Source organism: Spermophilus citellus (assembly GCF_964194105.1).
Source record: "Spermophilus citellus genome assembly, chromosome: 4".
NCBI classification, from domain to species: domain Eukaryota; kingdom Metazoa; phylum Chordata; class Mammalia; order Rodentia; family Sciuridae; genus Spermophilus; species Spermophilus citellus.
The window spans coordinates 153,733,403-153,754,746 of NC_138185.1; the positions used below are offsets into that span (position 1 = coordinate 153,733,403).

Below are 21,344 nucleotides of genomic sequence, written 5' to 3' on the forward strand. Positions count from 1 at the left end.
TGCACTGCCTCCTCCTGAAACTCAAATTTCTCCCAAAACCACATTAGTACTTAAAATTCCACCTGTTGCTTCCCTATCAGGCCCATCTGTAGTTGTATTATCAGAACAGAAACTACCAGTCATGAGTCATGAATCCACTTTGAGGTAATGAGTAGAGACTGTACTCTTCTTTTAGCTTTCTGATTCTTGCTTTGCATTCCAGAGTGGTTTAGCCAGCTTTTTCACTGCTGTGACTAAAAGTTCTGACCAGAACAACTTTAAGGGAGGGAAAGTTTATTTGGGAGCTCACAGTTTCAGAGGCTCAACCCACAGACAGCAGACTCCATTCCTCAGGATTTGAGGTAAGGTTGAACACCATGGCAGAAGAGTATGGCAAAGGGAAGCAGCTCATATGATGATCAGAAAGCAGAGAAAGAGAGAGAGAGAGAAAGAGAGAGAGAGAGAGCTCTCCACTTAATAAATTCAAATATGTACCCCAAAGCCACAACCCCAATGTCCCACCTCCTCCAGCCACATCCCACCTGCCTTCAGTTACCACTCAATCCCATCCAGGGATTAATTCACTGAGTGGGTTAAGGCTCTCATAACCCAATCATTTCTTATCTGAACCTTCTTGCATTGTCTCACACATGAGCTTTTGAGGGACACCTCACATCCAAACCATAACACAGAGGAATGGTTACGTAAAACCATGGCTACATTCCTGCCTGCCCTAGGCTAAAATGGATATCACCTCCTACAGTTCACCTGCCAATTCTACCTTGATTACATCTTTAGTTCCTCTCATGTCCTTGATCTTCAGAAATTAAAGCCATGATCAGGGCAAGGTAAGAAGGAGCTGCATGGGAGCTGCACTGGTCCATGGCTGGTGTTTTTATCACAGTTGCGTGTGGCCACTGGGAACAACATGGGTCCTGCACCAGTTTAGTGATCATATCTTCCAAAGAATTGCTCATATCCCCACATGCCAAGAATTAGGGCACCTCACTTCTGATTCTATGTTCACCCTCATCTAATGCTTTCTCTCTGGTCTCAACCTATAAGACCATGTGCTATTTCTGAGATGCAGCCACTGCCGCAAAAATGTCCTTGGTAGCACATCTGCCACACTGGAACAAAGACACCCTTCAACAGGGATTTTTATCTCCTCTAACAGCTTCCTGTAATTATTCTACATGTTCAAACAACAAAATATAGAAGTCATCTAGTGGGGTAGGGGAAGAACCTTAGAGGCTAAAATGTAAAAAGTAGTCAACAGCCTTCTCCATGGCATGAAGAAGTAATATCAGAAAAGTGAAAAACATTCATCAATTATTTGTGTCATCTCAATGTCAGACAATTAGCATAAATCTCCTCACACTGAACTAGGCACATTGGGAAAAAAAGAAGGAAATGCAAAGATTTTTAAATAGAGCTTATTTAAAAATCTTATTATTGTCGGATTTTTAAATAGAGCTTACGACAGAGTCACATCCCAACAAACCCACCAAAAATGGAAAATATCATGAGTTGAAAATCCACTGAATCCACCTAACCGACAAAACAACCTAGCACAATGACACAGCACACTGCAGAGTTTCCCTCATGATCCTGAGGCTGACTAGTAGCTGCGGCCACTGCCACTGGCCAGCATCAGAAGGGAGTAAGGTACCTCCTATCAGTAGCCCGGAAAAAGATCAAACTTCAGAATTCCAAGTATGTTTCTGCTGAATGAGCATTGTCCTCACACCACTGGAAAGTCAAAAAATCTTAAGCAGTCAGAAGTCAGGAACCGTGTGTGGTTTGGCCATTACATTCCCAAGAACGTGCTAAGTTTTCAATTTTACTTTTGGAAGTAGATTCTTTTTTCTTAAGTACAATCTCCCTGGGAACTCCCACTATATAAAATCTGCTTGAGGAAGTACTGGGTAAAGGAATGGAGACCCAGCAGCTTGCCCTGCTCCTATCCAACAATGGCTCTTTGCCCCTCTCTGCCTGGTAAAATCTACCTAACCTTTAAGGTCTTGGGTGGGCTTCTGCTTCACTCTGTACTTATATCTCTTGTACATTGCACTTGTAACAGCTGCTACATTACAGGAGTAGACAGGGTCCTGTAGGATGTGCAATAACTGCCCTTTTTCAAGTTAGGGAAACTGAGGCTCAGAGAATTTTAAAACTGACTAAGGGTCAATGGCAGTAAAGCAAAGGTTTGAGTTCAGGACTTTCTGACTCCAGATTCTGGGCTCTCAGGTGCCATCCTACATGTTGTTTCTAATGCTTTTCCTCAGTTGAAATTACCTCAGTTTTCCTCAGCTGAAATTACCAATTCACCCTTGGGTACTCTCAGAACATTGTTTTTTCAAGGCATATATCACATCCTGCTTCATATTATAGATTTTTTCCCCATGACTCATAAACTCCTGGAGAGTGGGCTCTGTGCTCTGTTCATCACTCGTGATCTAACAATAATTTATAAATAGCTGAGTTTTTCCCAGTTTCCTGGGGTTGGTCTTCCTTGAGGAAGCACACCTGGGTGCAGACCCCAGAAAATGCTAAGGGCTCACAAGTTTTCAGGTAAGCCATATTTACCACCTCACCACCTGCCTCCACCACCTGCCTTTCCACAGTCCAGGTGGGATAGAGTGACTAATTCTCACAGAATTTAAGGAGAAGAAAAATGAATCCACTCCAAGCTGAAGACGTCTGGGTAGCCTTCCCCAAGTTCTCTCTGTCTCCTACCTCCTGGCTGAATGCAGAGGAAGTAGCCAGGTTGCAGAGACCCAAAAAGATGGTAGAGATACTTGGTGGAAGGATAAGTCAGGGACAGAAGATTGCAAAGAGGGCAAGAAATAAATCTATTAAACCACAAAGACTTAGGAATTATTTGTTATAGCAACTAGCCTGCCCTGACAGATACATTCTGACTTATTCAAAGTATATTACTCAACTTTTTTAGTTAGTAAGCTATTCTTTCACAATATAAATGCTTCCAAACAAATTCAGACCATAATATATTCTTACTTTAGCATGTAAGAAAAAAAAATGAACTTTGGAATAAAGAAAAGAGATTACTGAATATCCTTTCAATAGAGTGCTGGAGAATTATCTAACTCCATTAGGACTCTGCAACTGTCATTGTTTTTGAACTATGTGACAGCTCTTCAAGTTGCAGATAACTGATAGCAGAACACTAATTCTCTGGACAAGCAAATTCAATATCCAGTGGAAGGACAGTCCTTGCCCTTTGGGGAAAAAAGTTAGCCTTGCATCCATCTATAAATTCATTTCAACCATTCTTGACTCCACATAAATTTATGTCTCTTTGATGTCTCCTCTGAACCAGCTGGGGTCAACTGGTTCCTTCATTAATCAATGAGTTGGAAAAAAATCTTTAACACGTGTTCATGTTACATTGGTATGAGACTCATGATTGTATCTTCTTTTAAAATTCATCTTTTAACAGCATGAATTATTGATGGTCCCTCAAAAAGTCATTAAATCAAGATCTTAAAGAATGAGCATTTTGATACAGTGAGAGAGATTAAGGGTGAATCCTCTTCAGATCCCAGGCAGTCCTGGGTAAGTATGACGAAGGTTCTGAAGAATGAAGCCAGTGGCACATATCTGTAATTCCAGCGACTCAGGGGACTGAGATAGAAGGATCACGAGTTTGAAGCCAACCTCAGCAACTCAGTGAGACCCTGTCTCAAAATAAAAAGGCTTCGGATGTAGCTCAGTGGTAAGTTCCCTGAGTTCAATCCCCAGTACAAAATAAAATAAAGAATGCAAAGGGACAAGGATAATGGAGGAAAAGAACAAAGGAAAGATGGCATGGTTCCACTGAAAACAGACTTTCCAGAATCAGAATTTTTCCTGTGGTTTTCCCCTTCTCCATTTTATTAGTGGATAACCTCCTCTGTGGTTTCCGTGGCTCAGCCGGAACAGTCAGACTCTGCACCTAACTCTGTGCATGGCCCATCTGCTGCCCATGTGGCAGGGCTCAGAATCTCAAGGCTTGGTCCTGTGGGATGCACAATACTTTATCAGGCTGGGGGTAAACAAACACAGGTGGTAGTTCACCCAGTGCCCAGGGCTGATTTCTCATCAAACCTTCTGCAATTGTAAGTTGCTGACATTACTTTTGTGTTTACCCCCAAGGATTCATCAAATCCATCCTGTTCCAAATAGTTGCTAACTCTCTTTCAAGAAAAGCAGCTTGAAAAATTCAAATCCCATTACTTCAGAAAGATTTCTGCCCTGTGGGAAAACTTAAGAGATGGAAGGTATAAATCAAAATCTCCTTGGTTGTAAGCACTCTTGCATTTTAAGTTTCCTCCCTTGGTCTTGATAATCTGTGCATTTGTAAGCTATTTTTAAAGATTTTTCACATGAACCAAACTGGTACCCTTTGTTGATCACAGATCTATATTTCGTGCTAACAACAATAACAACTAAAAAAGCAGATGGGCTCTGAGTTGGAAAAGCTGAATCCTGTGGTTATTAATTTTCAAATGCTGAAATGAAATGAACAAGTTCATTGGCTGACTTCAACCTCACCAGATCACTGAGCTTGGCTCTAAGGCTTTAGCATCCTTTCTTGTGGTGTTAATTGGAAATAGAGGAAATTACTTAGTTCCTCTAAGATCTGAATTGCATAAGTGAAGTGCATTCTTTCTCTGATCCAGGCTAAGTAAACCAAATATTATTTGGGAAACTAAAGATTCTTAATACAGTGGACCCACAACATTTCATTAATCACCTTAATTAGCATCATGTAATCTCAAATGACAGGTAAGGACACTGTTTCAACTACTTTCTCAATTTTGACTTAACACAATGGAAAGCTTTTTAACATCTTTGTTTGTTTACCTTGTATTTTAAAGAGAATAATTTGTACTTAGTTTTTTTTTCCTTTTCTGAAAATTGTCCCACTTCTCCTAATATTTCTTCTTGTTTAATTGCCAGAAGAGCCTACTAGATGTTTTCACATTTCAATAATTGCCCAACTGATCTTACAAGTGCATCCTGATGACAAAGAAATTAGTTCACAGCACTCTCCGTAGGTGTAATGTACCATATTAAAGTTTTTATTAACTGTAGCTGATGAAGAGATTATTTTCTGGCTTAATTCCAAGACTCCTGTTGTAGCTCTCCAAAGAAAAAGCAACTGCTGATTTTCACATAAAAAAAATGCATTTTTACAATTCTCTAGTTCAATATAATTTAATTATGAAAATACAGATAAGGGCTTCAGCTTCTAGAAAACATCAAATATGTTATTTCATATAGACCGTTAAAAGAAATAAAACCAAGATGCATGTTTTGGAGAAGAGATATTTGGATTTAAATTTCCAGAGAGATTTTCCTGATAAGCAAGTCCAAATTTATTTTTAGGAAAACTCTGATACAAAAAAACAATAACTAAAACTAAAAACTAAAAAAAAAAAAAAAAAAGAACCAATATCTAGAGACGGGTTGTAGCTCAGTGGCAGAGCACTTGCCTAGCATGTGTGAGGCACTGGGTTCGATCCTTAGCACCACATAAAAATAAACAAATAAAATAAAGGTATGCTGTCCATCTATAACAACAAAACACTTTTTTAAGAACCAATGACTAGAAACTCCTATAAGAAGATACAAAAAGAGAAAATTTCTCAAACCAGGACCCTAAAGCACTTCTGCTGTGGCTGGAAGTGAGATACAAAAAGCCAACATGGTTCTCTGAATTAGAGAAGCAATGAGCCAGTGCTAGAGAAAACCAGCTTTAATAAATGCCTCCCTTCTGTTGAGGTGATGCTATGGCTGTTTCCATTCTTTGATAGGAGAGATCAAAGGCCTTGTCTCTATAAAGTCACCTAATTAACCATCTGGGATTTTTGAACACAATCTGTCCCTCTGAGAATGAAATCTTCTGATTTTTTCATCTTGGACTCAGGCTAAGATAATGAAAGTAGCTGGCTCTACACTTCCAAAATCTGATCATTTCTACAGTATAGAATCTCTCAAAGTTCAGTCTAAAAAAAATCTAAAATGTTAGATTATATTCTGGAAAAATCTAGCCTCAAAATGCTCTCCAAGTTGTGCTCCATTTGTGCACAACATGTCAAAATGCATTCTGCTGTCATGTATAACTAATTACAACAAATAAAAAATGCTATCCAAGATTTATGACTTGAAGCATGTTATAATTAGTGGTAGTAGATGTTAAAAGCACTGTTAGTTGAGTGCTGTAGAGAAAACCAGAGAAAGTTAAAAGCAGGTAAGTTTCTGCTGACACAGGACACTTAGGCTCTGTGTCAGTTATAAGATTGTGAAAAATCCTGAATATCTGATCATTTACCATTTTAATCGTGAAAAATTCTGAATATCTGATCATTTACCATTTTTTCACAAATCAAACTGGTGTCATCTATGACACCATATCACCCCCCAGGTGGCCATTCAGGAAAGATGCAGTGAAGCATCTCTCCAACGCCCCCCCCCCCCCCGTTAAGAAAATGAACCCAAAGTCGTTGGATTTTAGATGTTTCAGGCCCAGAATAGCCACCAGTTGGATGAGAACCCCTTCTTAACCAATCATCAGCACTCAGTGCTGGGTACTAGGTGCTGTGATGTTCCCAAAAATACAAGGAGCAAGACGAAATAGTGCAGTGAATGGAAGTTAAATAATACTGACAATCACTTCTGGAGGACTCAGTGTGATTTAGGGGTTCCAGGGAAGGTCTCAGCCCCAGATCCGGATGTAGATAGATGAAAAAGGAAAAAGGGTATTCCAAGAAAGAAGAGTTCGTGAGAGGGGAAAATGTGGAGCTGGGAATGTCCAGCACAGGTTCTGTTGATAATGACCATGGCCCAATAAAGGCAGAGGTCTGACAACAACTGAGAGAAACAAGGCAGGAAAATATGGAGGTCTTGGCATATATCAGTAGTATATAAAAGAGATAAAGATGCTTTAAGAAATACTCTGATCTTTGAACTGCTAAATCCCCAAGTTACCTGATCTATATCTCTGATTCCTTGCTTGAACATTGAATCTCTCCTTTGCTTTTGATGTAGTGTTTTACTTTGTACCCTAAACCCTTTGAATTTCAAAAAGAGCTCTGGCATGCTTGAGCCAGCTGACCATTGCTTCAGAGGCTCATAAAGAACCTGCTGCTATAGTACTGTTATTGTAAACCATGAGAGTCAGGAGTCCCATTGGTCCAAAGGGCATTATTTTAATAACCAAGCCCCATTTCCTTCAAGATCCACACCTGAGGAAGCTGGTTGAATGCTCTGGATTCACCACATTGTGCAGGCCGGTCATTGTGGCCGCCACCACACCACAGCAGCACTCAACTATTTTGTGGATTGTCCCCATTCGCATTTGAGACTTCAAATTAACTTTGGGTTCATTTTCTCAAAAGAAAACTTAAGGAGGAGAAGAGGGAACTGGTGGTATTTCACAGCTTGATTTGGGCAAAGGGAAGAGCGTTTGTGTTAACGATCTGAGTTATGCCTCTGATTTTGGGAATCAATGAATTCCAAGTTCTGTCTGCCTGAGATTCTTGGTGAGAAAGTCCTACCAAAGAGTTATGAAAAATCAAGTGTCAGAGACTGGGATTGTGGCTCAGTGGTAGGGCGCTCGCCTAGCTTGTTCAAGGTGCTGGGTTCAATCCTCAGCACCACATAAAAATAAATAAATAAAATAAAGGTATTGTGTCCAACTTAACTTAAAAAAAAAAAAAGACCAAGTGTCAGGGGTCTAGGGTTGTAGCTCAGTGGTAGAGCACTTGCCTTGCACGTGTGAGCACTGGGTTCAATCCTCAGCACCACATAATAGAACAAATAAATAAAGTTATTAATTCCAACTACAACTAAAAATATTTTTTTAAAAAAATCAAGTATCAGCCTTCAAAAAGAAAAATTCAGCACAACCCACAAAATTATCCATGCCATCAATTCTTTCCTCTTTCCAAACACTATAACATGTTCTGTGTTGAAGGAAAACTGTAGTTTGATTATAACCAATATCCTGAAGTGGTCATCAGAAGTCTTGTGAATATTAAAATGCAAAAAAGGAATAGAGGGCATTAAGTCTGTGTATATTTGCCTTGGTTTTCTTTGGGCTTGGCCTGCTGGCTCACACACACTTGCTTGTACACTTCCCCTCCCCCTCTCCCCTTCCCCCTTTCTCTCTGCCTCTCAGTCTCTGTCTCTTTCTGACTTTCAGTTCTAACAAACCTCTCTGTTTGTAGTTCTCAGTACACACCTGTGAGCACAGTTGGGAATAAGCAGCAGGAAGGCCATTCATTTTGTGTATCTACCCTATTTATAACCTACCTCATGCTAAAGAGAAGACTTAGAGCTTTGAACAAAAATAGCTACAACACAACAGGATAAAAATAAAGAAATGGAAAACTTATAAAATAGTGTGTTGAAACCCTGAGTTTATTGAATCTTTTACCACAGACATACTGATGGATTTTCTCCCCTAGAAATCCCCAATTACTACTAATCTACAAGTAACCCACAGTTTAGATGGAAAGATTTATGAAGAAACATTATCTTGGATTTAAAAGGCACCCTTCTCTACAGACCTAGTTTCCCTTGTGTGTTCATCCTCATGAAACTGTGAGAGGCAATGATAATTATGTCTACTTTCAACTCTGGCACCAGCGTATCTTGCCTAATGTGAAAAAAAAGATTTCTGCACCCGAGTCTTCTGCTTCTCCCATTAGAAAAAAAAAATAATTCAATTCTTTCCAAAGCAAGAGTAAAAGGTGGTTGGGGATGTGGCTCAAGTGGTAGCGTGCTCGTCTGGCATGCGTGAGGCACTGGGTTCGATCCTCAGCACCACATAAAAATAAAGATATTGTGTCCACCTAAAAAAACTAAAAAATAGATATATTTTTAAAAAAAGAAAGAAAGAGTAAAAGGCATTGCCCTCTAATCCAGAAATCTAGATGAGCACCATCTCCAGGTCAGGAAGGACAACCAGGCATCTGGCAGATGCCTACCCAAGGAAACTAATATTCTCATCCCCCACACAAATGCTTGGGTACAAACCTCCACAGTTCACTTTGAGGGGTCTATAATGTGATCTGAGAAAATTAAAGCCTGAATATTGACTTAAGTTTGATATTTATGTGACTGGAATTTTTTAAGATATGCTTATCAAATGATCATTAAAAGCAATATAAGTCTTTAGTATTAGGGATTCCATTCATAGTATACACAAACACTTCTAAATTTTCTTCTCCTATCCCCTACATGAACAGAAGCTACCTCCCCCACCAAGCGGATAATCAGTATATTTCCTCTAAAACAATTATCCTGCAGGGGTAGAAACCAGCTATCAGTATCTTTTACAGCTCTTCAGGTGAGTCCAACATGCAGCCAAGACTGACAACCACTGGTTTGGAAGCTTTGGCCAGTGAGCCACTTCTCCTTGTGCCAGTAAAACTAGACTAAGGTTCTTTTCCTCCCTCTATTCCACATACATATTTAATTAAGTTAGTCCTGGCAGCCTCTTGAACAACCTTTGAAGTCCCAGTTCAACACATCCAAAATTATGGGCTTGATCTGGAATGGCCCCAAAGCCTCATATGTTTGGGGTGGTGGGGGGGGCGCCTTTGGGAAGTGATTAGGTCATGAGAGATCTGATGTCATCCGTGGATTACTCCACTGATGGCTGAATGGACTACTGGGGGGCGAAGCCTCATAAGAGGAAATAGGGATTTATCTTCTCCCCAGGCCCTCGGTGCCCTCTCTTCAGTTGCTCAGCTGCCATGGCCTTCCACCACGATGGTCTGTCTCTCCTCAGACCCAAAGCAGTGGAGCTGGCTGACCACGGACTAAATCCTCCGATATTGTGAGCCAAAATAAATTTTTTCTCCTCTAGATTGTTCTTGTCAGGTATTTTGGTAACAGCAACAAGAAGCTGACTAACACAATATGATACATCAAAATACACTGGCATGTGCTGCAGTGAGGAGTTGTTTCAAACCTCACACTTCCCACTCTCTTTTGAAAAGCCTCTTTTCCTTGCTGCTGCAGCTCATGTTGCACTATGTTAAAGTATTCAGTTTTAGCTACATGTTCAATGTTTTGAACTAATAAGATGGAGAAGAATGAGAAGGAGAATGATGGCATATTCTAGGGTAAGACTCTGATTTCTACAGTCATGTCCCCATTTTGGGTGCAGTTCATTCCACCTTGCTAATAATTCAAAACACATTTATCTTATGTTCTTCTCCCTTTCTGCTTGCTAAATTCTCAGGTAACGAAGCTGATGAATTAATTGCTTGTAGAGTATTAACAAATGATAATACCTTAATGAGTTATCCTACCCAGAAAGCAGTTCTGTATTTCTCCAAGACTATATTATTGCAATCAAAAGACATATTATTGCAATCCAAACTAAGGCTCTAATATTGGAGTGTAGGCACCATGTTAACACAGGAAGGGTGATATAAATTAGGGGATCAGACAATGTACCCCTAAAGTCACACCTCACAGATGGCTTTCCCACTGCAAACCCAGCTTCAAAGGGATGACTGACCTCCTTGCTGTGAAATTGCTCAGCCACTAACTTCACATCTATGGAACTACTCCCTGCTCCATGGAAATTGATGACATATGGCAGTATGTCACCCTTTCACTATTTCCCTGACATACAGCACTTTGTAGGTACTTGTATTAATCAGCTTTGCATTGCTGTGAGCAAAATACCTGATATAAACAACTTAGAAGAGGAAAGGTTTATTTTTTTTTCTTTTTTTTATTGGTTGTTCACAACATTACAAAGCTCTTGACATATCATTTCATACATTAGATTGAAGTGGGTTATGAACCCCCAATTTTACCCCAAATGCAGATTGCAGAATCACGTCGGTTACACATCCACAATTTTACATAATGCCCTATTAGTAATTGTTGTATTCTGCTGGAAAGGTTTATTTTGCTCACAGTTTTAGAGATTCAGTTGATGATCAGCTGGCTCCAATGCAAAAACATCACAGCAGAAGGGCATGGTAGAGGAAAGCTACTCAGCTCATGGCATCTGGGAAGCAAAGAGAGAGAGAGAGAGAAAGGATCTGGGGAAGAGACAAACCCTTCCAGGGCTTGTCCCCAATGATCCATTTCTTCCAACTAGGTCCCACCCACTCTCAGGAGTCCATGTTGCTGCCAATGGACTAATCCATCAAAATAAGAACCTTCATGATCCAATCACTACCCAAAAGCACCACCTCTGTACACATGAGACTTGGGGAAAATTCCAGATCAAAAACCAAAACAGTGCTTAAGGAATGTCTGGTAAAAATAAATAAATTAAAAAGGTACACAAATACTCTTCACCCTTCTATTTGTCCATAAATATCTCTAGATAATTAACTGAATATTTATCATTTATCATATAAGACTTCCAGAAAAAAAAATCCATTTCCTTAATCAAGTACCCATTCCAATGTGACAAGTAGGCTTTCTAAAAAAAGTGAAGACAGCTATAAATCTGCACTTAGCTGATGGCTTTTGGAAGTCTTATCTCTCTAGAACATCAACAAACTCTAAAGTAACCTAAAATTGTTACTGACATCTTTTTGAGAAAAACAATGAAATAATGTCACCGTCAAGCTCCCATTAAGAAAACCTATTTAAAACACAGGTAATAGTTTAAATAAAGATTGTTTACAGGATAGAGGAGACATAGACAAGTATCTATTACAAGAGAAGAAAACACACAAAACTCACTGATGAAGGTGATGATTGACACCCACCCCCATCCATTCCATCAATGGTGGTTGGGAAATGGGCATGTGGTCTGATCCCCATCAGTTAGGGGAAAGACAAATTCTACTGGAAAATCCTTAGAAAGACTTTCTCTCCCTTAAGCAAGAAGCACAGTGAAAAGGCAGTTGTCTTCTATCTGGGGACAATGTCTTGTTGGTGTGAAACTGAGCTCTCTGCCTCCAAAGCAAGTGTATGTCACAGTGTGGAAAACAGACGTTCAGAGAATTCTAGGCTGTGAATCTACTGCTTACTGCCTTGCTTTAGAAAGCCATCTACATTTTCTACCCTTGTTACTTAACAGGAAGTGAGACTATAATCTATTCAAAGAGTTTGCATTATATTTTTAGTCAATCCCAACTACCCGTCTCAATCTGTTCACTTAAAAATATATATGTGTGTTTAACATTTGCTTTGGTATATCATTCATGTTGTAAAAAATAAATATGGTGATCTATAAATAAAATAATCCATTTAAAAATAGACTGAAGCAGACAGCCTTAAAGTATTATTATAATAAATTAGGATTACTTTTTTAAAAGGGCCTCAGTGTTTGCATTTTTACTGATCCATTTTTAAAATAGATTTAATTTTACAATATTCACAAAAGTATGCACCTTATTAAATAATTTACTGAAATCTGTATTAGTTTCCATTTGCTGCTGTAACAAACCATAAACTTAGTGACTTAAAACACCACAAATTTATTATCTCACAGTTCTGAAATTCCAAAATCTGAAATAGGTTTCCCAGTTCTAAAACTAATGTTGGCAGCACTGCATTCTTTCCAAGGAGTCTAGAAGAAAATCTGTTTCCTTCCCTTTTCCAGATTCTAGTGGCTCCCAGCTTTCCTTGGCTCCTGGCCCCATCACTCCAACATTTGCTTTTGTCATCACATCTCCTTCCGTGACTCTGACTCTCCTTCCTCCATCTTATGAGGACTTGAAGATTACACTGGACCCACTCAGATAATCCAGGATCTTCTTCCCATCCCTGCCTCAAGAATCTTAACTTTATCACATCAGCACACTCCTTTTGCCATGTACGGTAACATATTCACAGGTTCCAGAGAGCACAACATAGACATCCTAGGAAAGCCATTATTCTAGTACCACAAAATCCACCACAAATAGGGACCTGACCTGAAAATATTTAGGAAACTGGATCAATTAATATTATCCCAGAAGCTGGTACTGGCCTTTGAGTTAGGAGGTAAAACCTTGCCCCTCCAAGAAAAAGGTGGGACTTAAAAAAATCTTGAGCCTTAGACACTCCTCAAAATACAATCTTCCCCAGTGGGAAAAATACCAGGTTGAATTGATTCTTGTTTTGGTTTCCACAAAACCCATAAGGCTAAAAACAGGGTGGAAGAACGAGTTTATTGGGAAAAGAAGAGTAAAAAGTAAGAGACACCTAGGGAAATAGTAAAGTATTATAATAATAAGGGGGGGAAAAGCCTTAGCACCTGCAGGAATCACTTTTAAAAGCATATCAAGCCACCAATTGGAATCACTAATTTATGAAATGTTAGCTGTGTATAGGGGTTGGAATCCAGAAGAAGGACAGGAGACAACAGAATGATTTGTCCTGAGCTTTAAGCCTACCACATCTTAAAATTTAACTGCTATTAAGTAAAAATTTGAATAACTCAAGTGGTTCATCAATAGGTGAATAGATAAAACAAAATGTGGTCTATCCATACAACTAAGTAACACCCAGCTATGACAAGGAACAAATTACTGATCCATACAAAACAGCTGAATCTCAAAGTCACTGTGCTAAGTGAAAGAAGCCAGACACAAAAATCTATATACCATATGATTCCATTTATATAAAATTCTAGAAAATGCAAACTAATCTATAGTGTCAAAAGTAGACTTGGGGCTGAGGGCTAAAGGAGGTGCTGCAGAGGGCATGAGTAATCACTGGGATGAGATGACGGGAACATTCTGCATGTGATTGTGAAGTTGATGTGTGGCTGACAACTGTCAAAACTCATTGACTTGTACCCTTTAGATGGGTGCAGCTTATGGTTTGCAGTATATACCTTGATGATTCCTTAAAAATCCGACTCCTATTCAGTAATAAATTTGTGTTAAAGATCATTATAAGGCCACAACCCATAATCATTGCAACTTCAGACTGAAGCCTCTCTACATTTTTCTTCTTCGCAGTTCCTCCAATTACTTACATTTATTCATGGACAGCAAGCCAACTTCATAAGTGAGGAAACATTTCCTTGACCACAACCAATAGTAGGTGCCATATGAACTCCCTCCTTCTGTAGGAAGGTAACCTCTCTCACTCCCTTCCCTAGCAAAGCACTAGAGTCCTGAAAATTCATCCTTCCATGATAAAAAGACTGTTACAGTATACATGATAGCGTCACTTTATGTGTAGATTTTTTCTTTGTTTTTAACCTGTACTGTAATAAGTTATCTTTGTATTTTGTATTTTTTCCCATTCATTTAAAACCTGCCAGAGTAGGACAGGAGTATTTCATACTAAATATTTGTCCACTTGTTCACAGACCTATGTTCATATTATTTTGTGTTTATTTTATAATATTTTGGTACCACAACATTTTCATACCTCTATTAACTTTTAACAGTTTTATTTGACATATTTTAGAGTCAATATGTATTGCCCAAATCTGCTGCATTTATTCAGAAAACAGTTCAGCAGATATCGTATGCACAGCAATAATACCTTCTACCTGTCCACTGGACACTAACCCTTCAGTATCCCCTCTCCTTGCAAAGTCTCAGACCCACATTCAAATTTTCACTGAAGTAGCCCCCAAAACAATCATATGATTCTTCAACTTAATGTCTGCCAGGCTGAAGGTATAAACAGGCCCAGCTGTTTAAAAACTAAGAAGGGGATTTTTTTAAAGAGGTCGCTTCTCATCGGGTCAAGAGAGTGGGCCTTATAAAGCACTGTGGGACACGCCTGTAATCCCAGTGACTCGGGAGATTTAGGCAGAGGGATTGCAAGTTCAAGGGCAGCCTCAACAACTTAGCAAGGCCCTAGCAAATTAGCAAGACCCTAACTCTAAATTTAAAAAAAATTAAGGCCTGGGGATGTTGCTCAGTGGTAAAACATCTCTGGGATCAATCCCCAGTGCCAAAAAGAAGAGGAGGGAGGAAGGAGACTGACTCTCTCATTCGGAGGTTAATAGTGTCTATTCCTGACCCAAAAAAAAAAAAAAAAAAAAAGAATAGACTGGGGAGCTTCCCTGTTGCAGGAAGGGAGTGACAGGCAGGGATGCAGTCTGCATTCTCTGAGTGTCTTGTGGAAAACATGAACCATGCATTGGAAAGAGTAAGCACAGGGATATCTGGACTCTCAGCTGATGAGAGGAGACTGTGTTGGACAATAAACAGAAAAGCTGTAGGACAACCCCAATGCTCACATCCTGGCAGAGGAAGAATGTCCCCTGAGGAAAAAATTCTGAAAGGACAGAAGGTGACAAAGCACATTTGCTTTCTGACTCCCATGCATTTGTGCTCTTGCTCAACATTGGTTGCGCGCTTTTCCTCCCTACTTGCAAGTCTTCCTAAAATGCTTGCAGCTGAGAAGGAAAAAATGGGATTCCTTCCCAAAATCAGATAACTGTTCTCATCAGGGACAGTTGGAATCTGCTATTTATAAACATAAATTTCTTAAAGAAATAACTGACTTTTCCCCCAAAATGAACTACTCATAAACAGAAAAATAATTTTGCTCCATGACAGATGCCAAAGATAGAAAGTTGTCACCTTAGAACAGTAAAGGAGGAAGAAGGAAGGAGAGGGAAATACATGACTCTTACCCAGGCCTTGATTCTGCTGTTCCCACTCAATGGCATCGGGCACCTGGTAGGTGGCTCCCTCCAAAGGGTCCATGTTTCCCTGCTCTAAGCCAGGTTCCTGGGATGTGATGCCAGGGAGAGTGAAACTCGGCACCTCAGAGTCGCCATCAAAGCTCTCATCCAGGGAGTCTGCATCTTTATCCTCCTCATCCTCTTCCTCATCTTCCTCTTCTTCCTCTTCATCTTCCTCATCCTCTTCATCCTCATCTTCTTCTCCCTCTGGGCAAAATAGAAATCAAAGGGAAACATGAAAATATACAATGAGCATGTTCTCAAAACACACAGATCTTTTCAGCTGATCCAAACACTACCCAAAACTCATACTGAGTCTTTGAATATCAATTTTTATAGCCAGTCAGATGATGTGAGCTTTGCAGGATTATGCACCCACCATATACCTTTTATTTTATTTCACTGTAGTACTGGGGATTGAACTGCTTGGTGCATGCTAGGCTAGTGCTCTACCACTGAGCTATATCCCCAACCCTATACACCACACATTTTTTAAAAACCATATTATGTCAGATAAATATCATGCATCATGCTTACTGAGAGTCAAAGTTCAGGTACTATTAGTTGTTATTGAAGTAATTTATATTTACAGGGGTAAGAAACATCCCATTTCTGTATTCCAGAGGTCATGAAAGGTGTAGGTTAGAAATTAACACAGAAATACCAACAGAACTTAAAAAACAGTTGTTCCCATCCCTCAGCTCTCAAAATATTAAAGAGGTGAATTCATTATATTGGCATTTCCTTCTATTCTTTCACATCAGAGAACATATCTCACAACAATGTAAAGTGAGAGAGGCACCAAAATCCGCTCTTGGGTCCTATTCTCCCTGAGGAGGAGTAACCCAAGAAAACAACTGCATCCACATTCTCAATCCCACTCTACAGGAAACTGGAAAACAGGATATGTACCAAGGAGAGTCAGAAAAGCAATATGTGGAAAAAAATTGTCATTATCACCATCATCAGAGTTAACATCTATAACTTGTCATTTTCAGTGCTTCAAGTTAAATGGGTTTAAGGAATATAAGATCACAAGTTTGTATTGTTTTACCTATTTCAATTTTCTAGGAATACTCCAACTCCCCCAACCATGGATGCATCCCAAAGCCCAGAGAGTTCACTGAAGGCCTTTCTTTCCATCTCTTCCATTAGGGGTCCACACAGTGGTTACTCAACAGGGAACAGGGAGCAGAAACAACCAAAGCAACTCAAGAATTCTGAGACTTTCTTTTGTTCCAAACAACCTTCTTCACACATACCCATCATCCTGTATCATTTAGAGGTTTTGTGACTTTTAAAAAATATTAGCTCCTGTCAGGGGTTTAGACCAGAGGTAGAGTGCTTGCCTAGCATGTGCAAGGCTTTGAGTTTAATCCCCAGAAATGCAAAAAAGAAAAAAAAATAACTCTTGTCTTTTTTTATTCTTATAGGGCCTTTAATGTTGTAGGGTTTAATAACTGTCACTATTCCAAAAATTAAACACATTTTTACTGTGCACCTAATGGGTGTTATTCCAGGAACAATGAATAAAGCAATAAAGTTTCTAACTTCACAGAGCTGATATGCCACTTGGGGAGACATACAGCAAACAAGTAGATATAAATAAACTGTCAAGAAAAAAGAAAATGCCAGGTGCTCTTATTTTTAGATGGACAGATTAAGGAAAACTTTTCTGATAAAGTAAAATTCGAACAGAGACCATACCAAAATAATGAATTCTCTTGTTTAATTGAGGTCAATGTCTACAAGGAAAGTATTCACAGCAGATGAACAGCAAGAACAAAAGTCTTGTGGCAAATATGCATGGCAAGGAAGACTGAACTGGGGACAGGGACAGACAGAATATGGAAATGCAATAAGAGGGAATACGTATGGACCAGATCTAAATTATACGTTTTAAAAATGACTCTGGCTACAAGGTGGAGAATTATCCATAACAGAGCAAGAGACAGAGCAGTAAGACCCATTAGGAGGAGGTTAGGAGGTTAGTGTGAGCTACCATCTCCTGCTTAACACTTAGGGAGCAGGTGTTGGTTCTCGCACTAGGGTACAGTCCAGGAAGGGATTCAAAGTGGTCAGACCTAGAATGTAATTTGAAGGTGGAGCCTTGCTGATAATTATAATGTGAAGTGCACATTTCTGAAAATGGAAATTAAATGATAATAAGAAGGATCAAGAATTTTTATTTGAGATAGATTGTGTAATGGCCATGCCTATGATATCCACATGGAATGCTGGAAGTCATTGAGAAAGTCACAGCTAAAGATAAAGTTTGGAAGTCAACAAGTCACATACAATATCTCAAGTCTTGAGACTGGTGGAAATCATCAAGAGGGCAAGTATGGACAGAAAGGGCAGTAGACCTGCCCAAGCTCTGGGCAATCTACCATTTAGAGGTTAGCCAGTCAAGGGGGATTCCACAAAGGAGTCAAAGAAGTGACCACAAACATAGGAGAAAAACCAAGAAGAGTGTCATGTGCAGTAAGGTAAAAGAATAAAGCATTTCCAAGGGGCTGAATAAGACTGCAAATGTCCCTCTGGCTTTGCCATCAGAAGGGTATTAGTGACTCACCAAAGGTTTCCCCCATGGAAGGATCGGGACAAAAGCCAGGTTGGAGTGGTTCAAAAGAAAACTAGAAACGAACCAACTATAGAAAATTATTTCCAGAAATTTGGCTGAAAAAGAACAGGAATATTAGGGTATACCTGAAGAGAAATATGGGGTAAAAGGTAAGTTTCTATAAAAAAATAGAAGACACTAGAACTTGATTGTAAGTTGATGGATATGATCCAGGAGAGAAGGGTAATGATGATGCAAGAAAGAGAGGAGAAGAAGCCAGAGCCATATTCTGGGAGACATGGTATCATATAGCAGTGACATCCAGACTGTGGAGCCACATGAACTTATTGTGGCTATAATTTTGGACAAGTTTCTGAATTTGGCTGCACCTCAGCTTCTTCTTGTGTAACAATGGTATTATTCCTATCATTATCATCCCAGGGCTGTTCTAAGGATTTCATTAGTTAATATAGAAAGTACTTAGAACGAAGCCTAGCATGTAGTGGTCGCTATGTAAGGTTAGCTTCTTTACTCTGACAGGGCACGGGATCCAGGGCACAGGTTGGCACAGATACATCCACCACCACTACAGGAGGAAGGGCAGAGAAAGCAGGCACAGGTGCAGGCAGTGGGTAGATTTGGTGGTAGGAATATGTCCAAGTAATCTTCATATTTCTCATGTTCTCAAACAAGAAACTGGATAGGAAAAGAGAAATGTCAGTGGTTTGCGGTGAAAGGAGAAAGCGCGAAATAGCATCTTGCAGAATGGGCAAGCAAATTCTCAGGGGAAATGTGGTGAGCCCTATGAGATGTGTCATCATAAATTTAAAGTGAGACCCATTAGGACGGTTGTGTTTTTCCCCAGCCACAATCAGCTGCTTGGGTGTAGACATGGGTGGAGAGTTGAGTAGGCAGAGAGATTTAACCAGCAGCTGGTTTTACTGGAATGGAGAGAGGATAAGAAGGATGCTGATTCTGGAAGAAGTGGTAACTATAAACGTAGACCATGGACTTCAACTAAAAAGAAGCTGAGGAGGAGATTGCATAGAGAAAAAGTGATGGGGCAAGAGGATTATAGAGAAAACCATCAGGGATCATCCAAATTATTTGAGGACTCTGCTGATCTTCCTCCCACAGATGAGAATTTACCATAAGCTGAAAAGATCAGTACTTTAATTTTTGAAGCATTATAAAGTCACTCTTAGTTTCCTTTCCTTCCCACAAAGCTAAGAAATCAGAAATGATAGAATTAACTGTGACAATTGATAATGATCCTCAAGGTTCACTATTCCCTGATGACTACCACCTGCCAAGGACAACTTCAACTTGGACTTCAACATCTTCAGTTAATTCTTCCTCTTTAAAGTATAGAACTGTAAAGAACAAAAGGGACTGTATCCTTACCTCAACTTTTTTGTTCCAGAGAGAGGGTTGCATCTGAACATACCTAGGCCAACAAGAAGGTCTCTACGTTCAGGATGTAATTTGGAGGACATTGCTGGGCTCAACATGCCTCCTACACCCTCCTGCACTCACCCACCATGGTACAGCCTTCCTTCCTTCCCTGCCCCGAAATGCCCAACAAGAGATAGCTTCCAGTGAGTCCGACAATAAAACCCAGGTGCACTCTCTCCAGTGCTATCTTACTGAGTAACACACAGCTGATACCACTGGACAGTAAGGAAGAACTGATTTACATGGGAGATGAGAAAGGAAAGCCTTGCCTGGTACGATCAAGCTCATCCTTTTGCATGAAGCAACTTAGAAGATTAACTATTTGTACTTAAAATATCGGTAAAAATAACAGAGCACACACAAAGATAGCTGTAAAAAAGGAAGTGTCGGGAAAAATAAATTAAAAGGAAGTGTCAGTAAAATAGGAAGATGAGCCTTATAGGAATCAGATTGCTGTTTTAGTCTACCTTTATTTCTTTTCTGCCAGAAAAATATTCTTTTTTTTTAACAATCACTTTGTAGCCATTAAACATCTTTAGTCATATATTACCTTGCTTCAAATACCAATGGAACACTGACTACTATTACAGACCCAAAACACCTTTTCTAATACTAGGAAAATAATGTCTTTTATAGCAGCTTGACCCAAGAAAAGTGGGAAATTATTGAGTAAAGGAAGGATAGTCTTATATTCTGTGGTATTACCAACGACTAGTAAATTGCCTGGCAGTCGTCAGTATTCAAGAAGCATTTGTTGAGTGAATGAATAAATGGATAAAATAAGATATATGCAGTTTTTGTAAAACCCAGCTCTCAGGAAACACAGAGTAACAATTAACAAACAAGCAGTAACACATTACTTTGCAGTTCATGCGACAAAAATGTAAGACCAACAGGTGTAAAACAAACCAGAGTGCTATGTGTTCATCTTCTGTTCATTGGAACTTAAGAGAAAGGCAGATCTTCCAAGGAGTACACCCAAGAGAAACAACATCATAAACACCTCTGAACACAAAGGGCAATGCTATGCCATAAATGTTCAGCAAACAAAATTGTGCCAAAAACAGTAACAAGATCCCTGATCTAAAATTCTAAAATTGAAGGAAGAGATCATTCAAATGACACTGGAAGGTCATAAAGGTTATAGATTAAGTCTTTCTGAATTTCAAATTTTTTAAAAAATAAATCCCCATTTTATTTTTGTTTATCTGAATTTCAAATAAGCACGTGGGTAAAGGTAAACATACACACGTGTGTATGCACACACACACACACACACACACAAATTATTCCCTACAAAGATGGCACAAGAAAAAATATTGAATGTCTACAAAGAAACATGAAAAACAGATACATCTCGCATACCAACATCAGTTAACAAGGTTCAAAGACTTAAAGTTGTATTTGTCCTGAGAGTCCCTAAAAATGACTGCACCCTAAGAAGGGCAAGTTCAGAGAGTTTAGTGGGAGAAGTTCCTTCCGGTCATGTCACCTGGAATGGGAAGCACATCCTCAGAACTGACATGTCTTTTTCCTAGGTTGATTGGATGCTTATTACTGCATAACACCACACAATGGAACTGGCATCGTTCAGAGGGCATGATGGCATCTGAGTAACCATCTCTCTGGGTGGGCAAAATCCTCCCACCAAACTGCACTGTTCTCACACCCAAACACATGACATACGCTGCCCAAGTTCCCTTTTCACTCCTG

The 21,344-nt window shown here is 39.5% G+C and overlaps 1 protein-coding gene across 1 annotated transcript in view; it reads right to left on the reverse strand.

Moving 5' to 3' along the window:
• The window catches only part of ARMH4 (armadillo like helical domain containing 4), a 113,801-nt gene that overhangs the window by 58,129 nt on the left and 34,328 nt on the right, over positions 1-21,344 (reverse strand). The window contains exon 5 of the mRNA XM_081291387.1: positions 15,563-15,820. Coding sequence (XP_081147513.1) covers positions 15,563-15,820 — 258 coding nt within the window. The remainder of the gene's footprint in view (positions 1-15,562; positions 15,821-21,344) is intronic.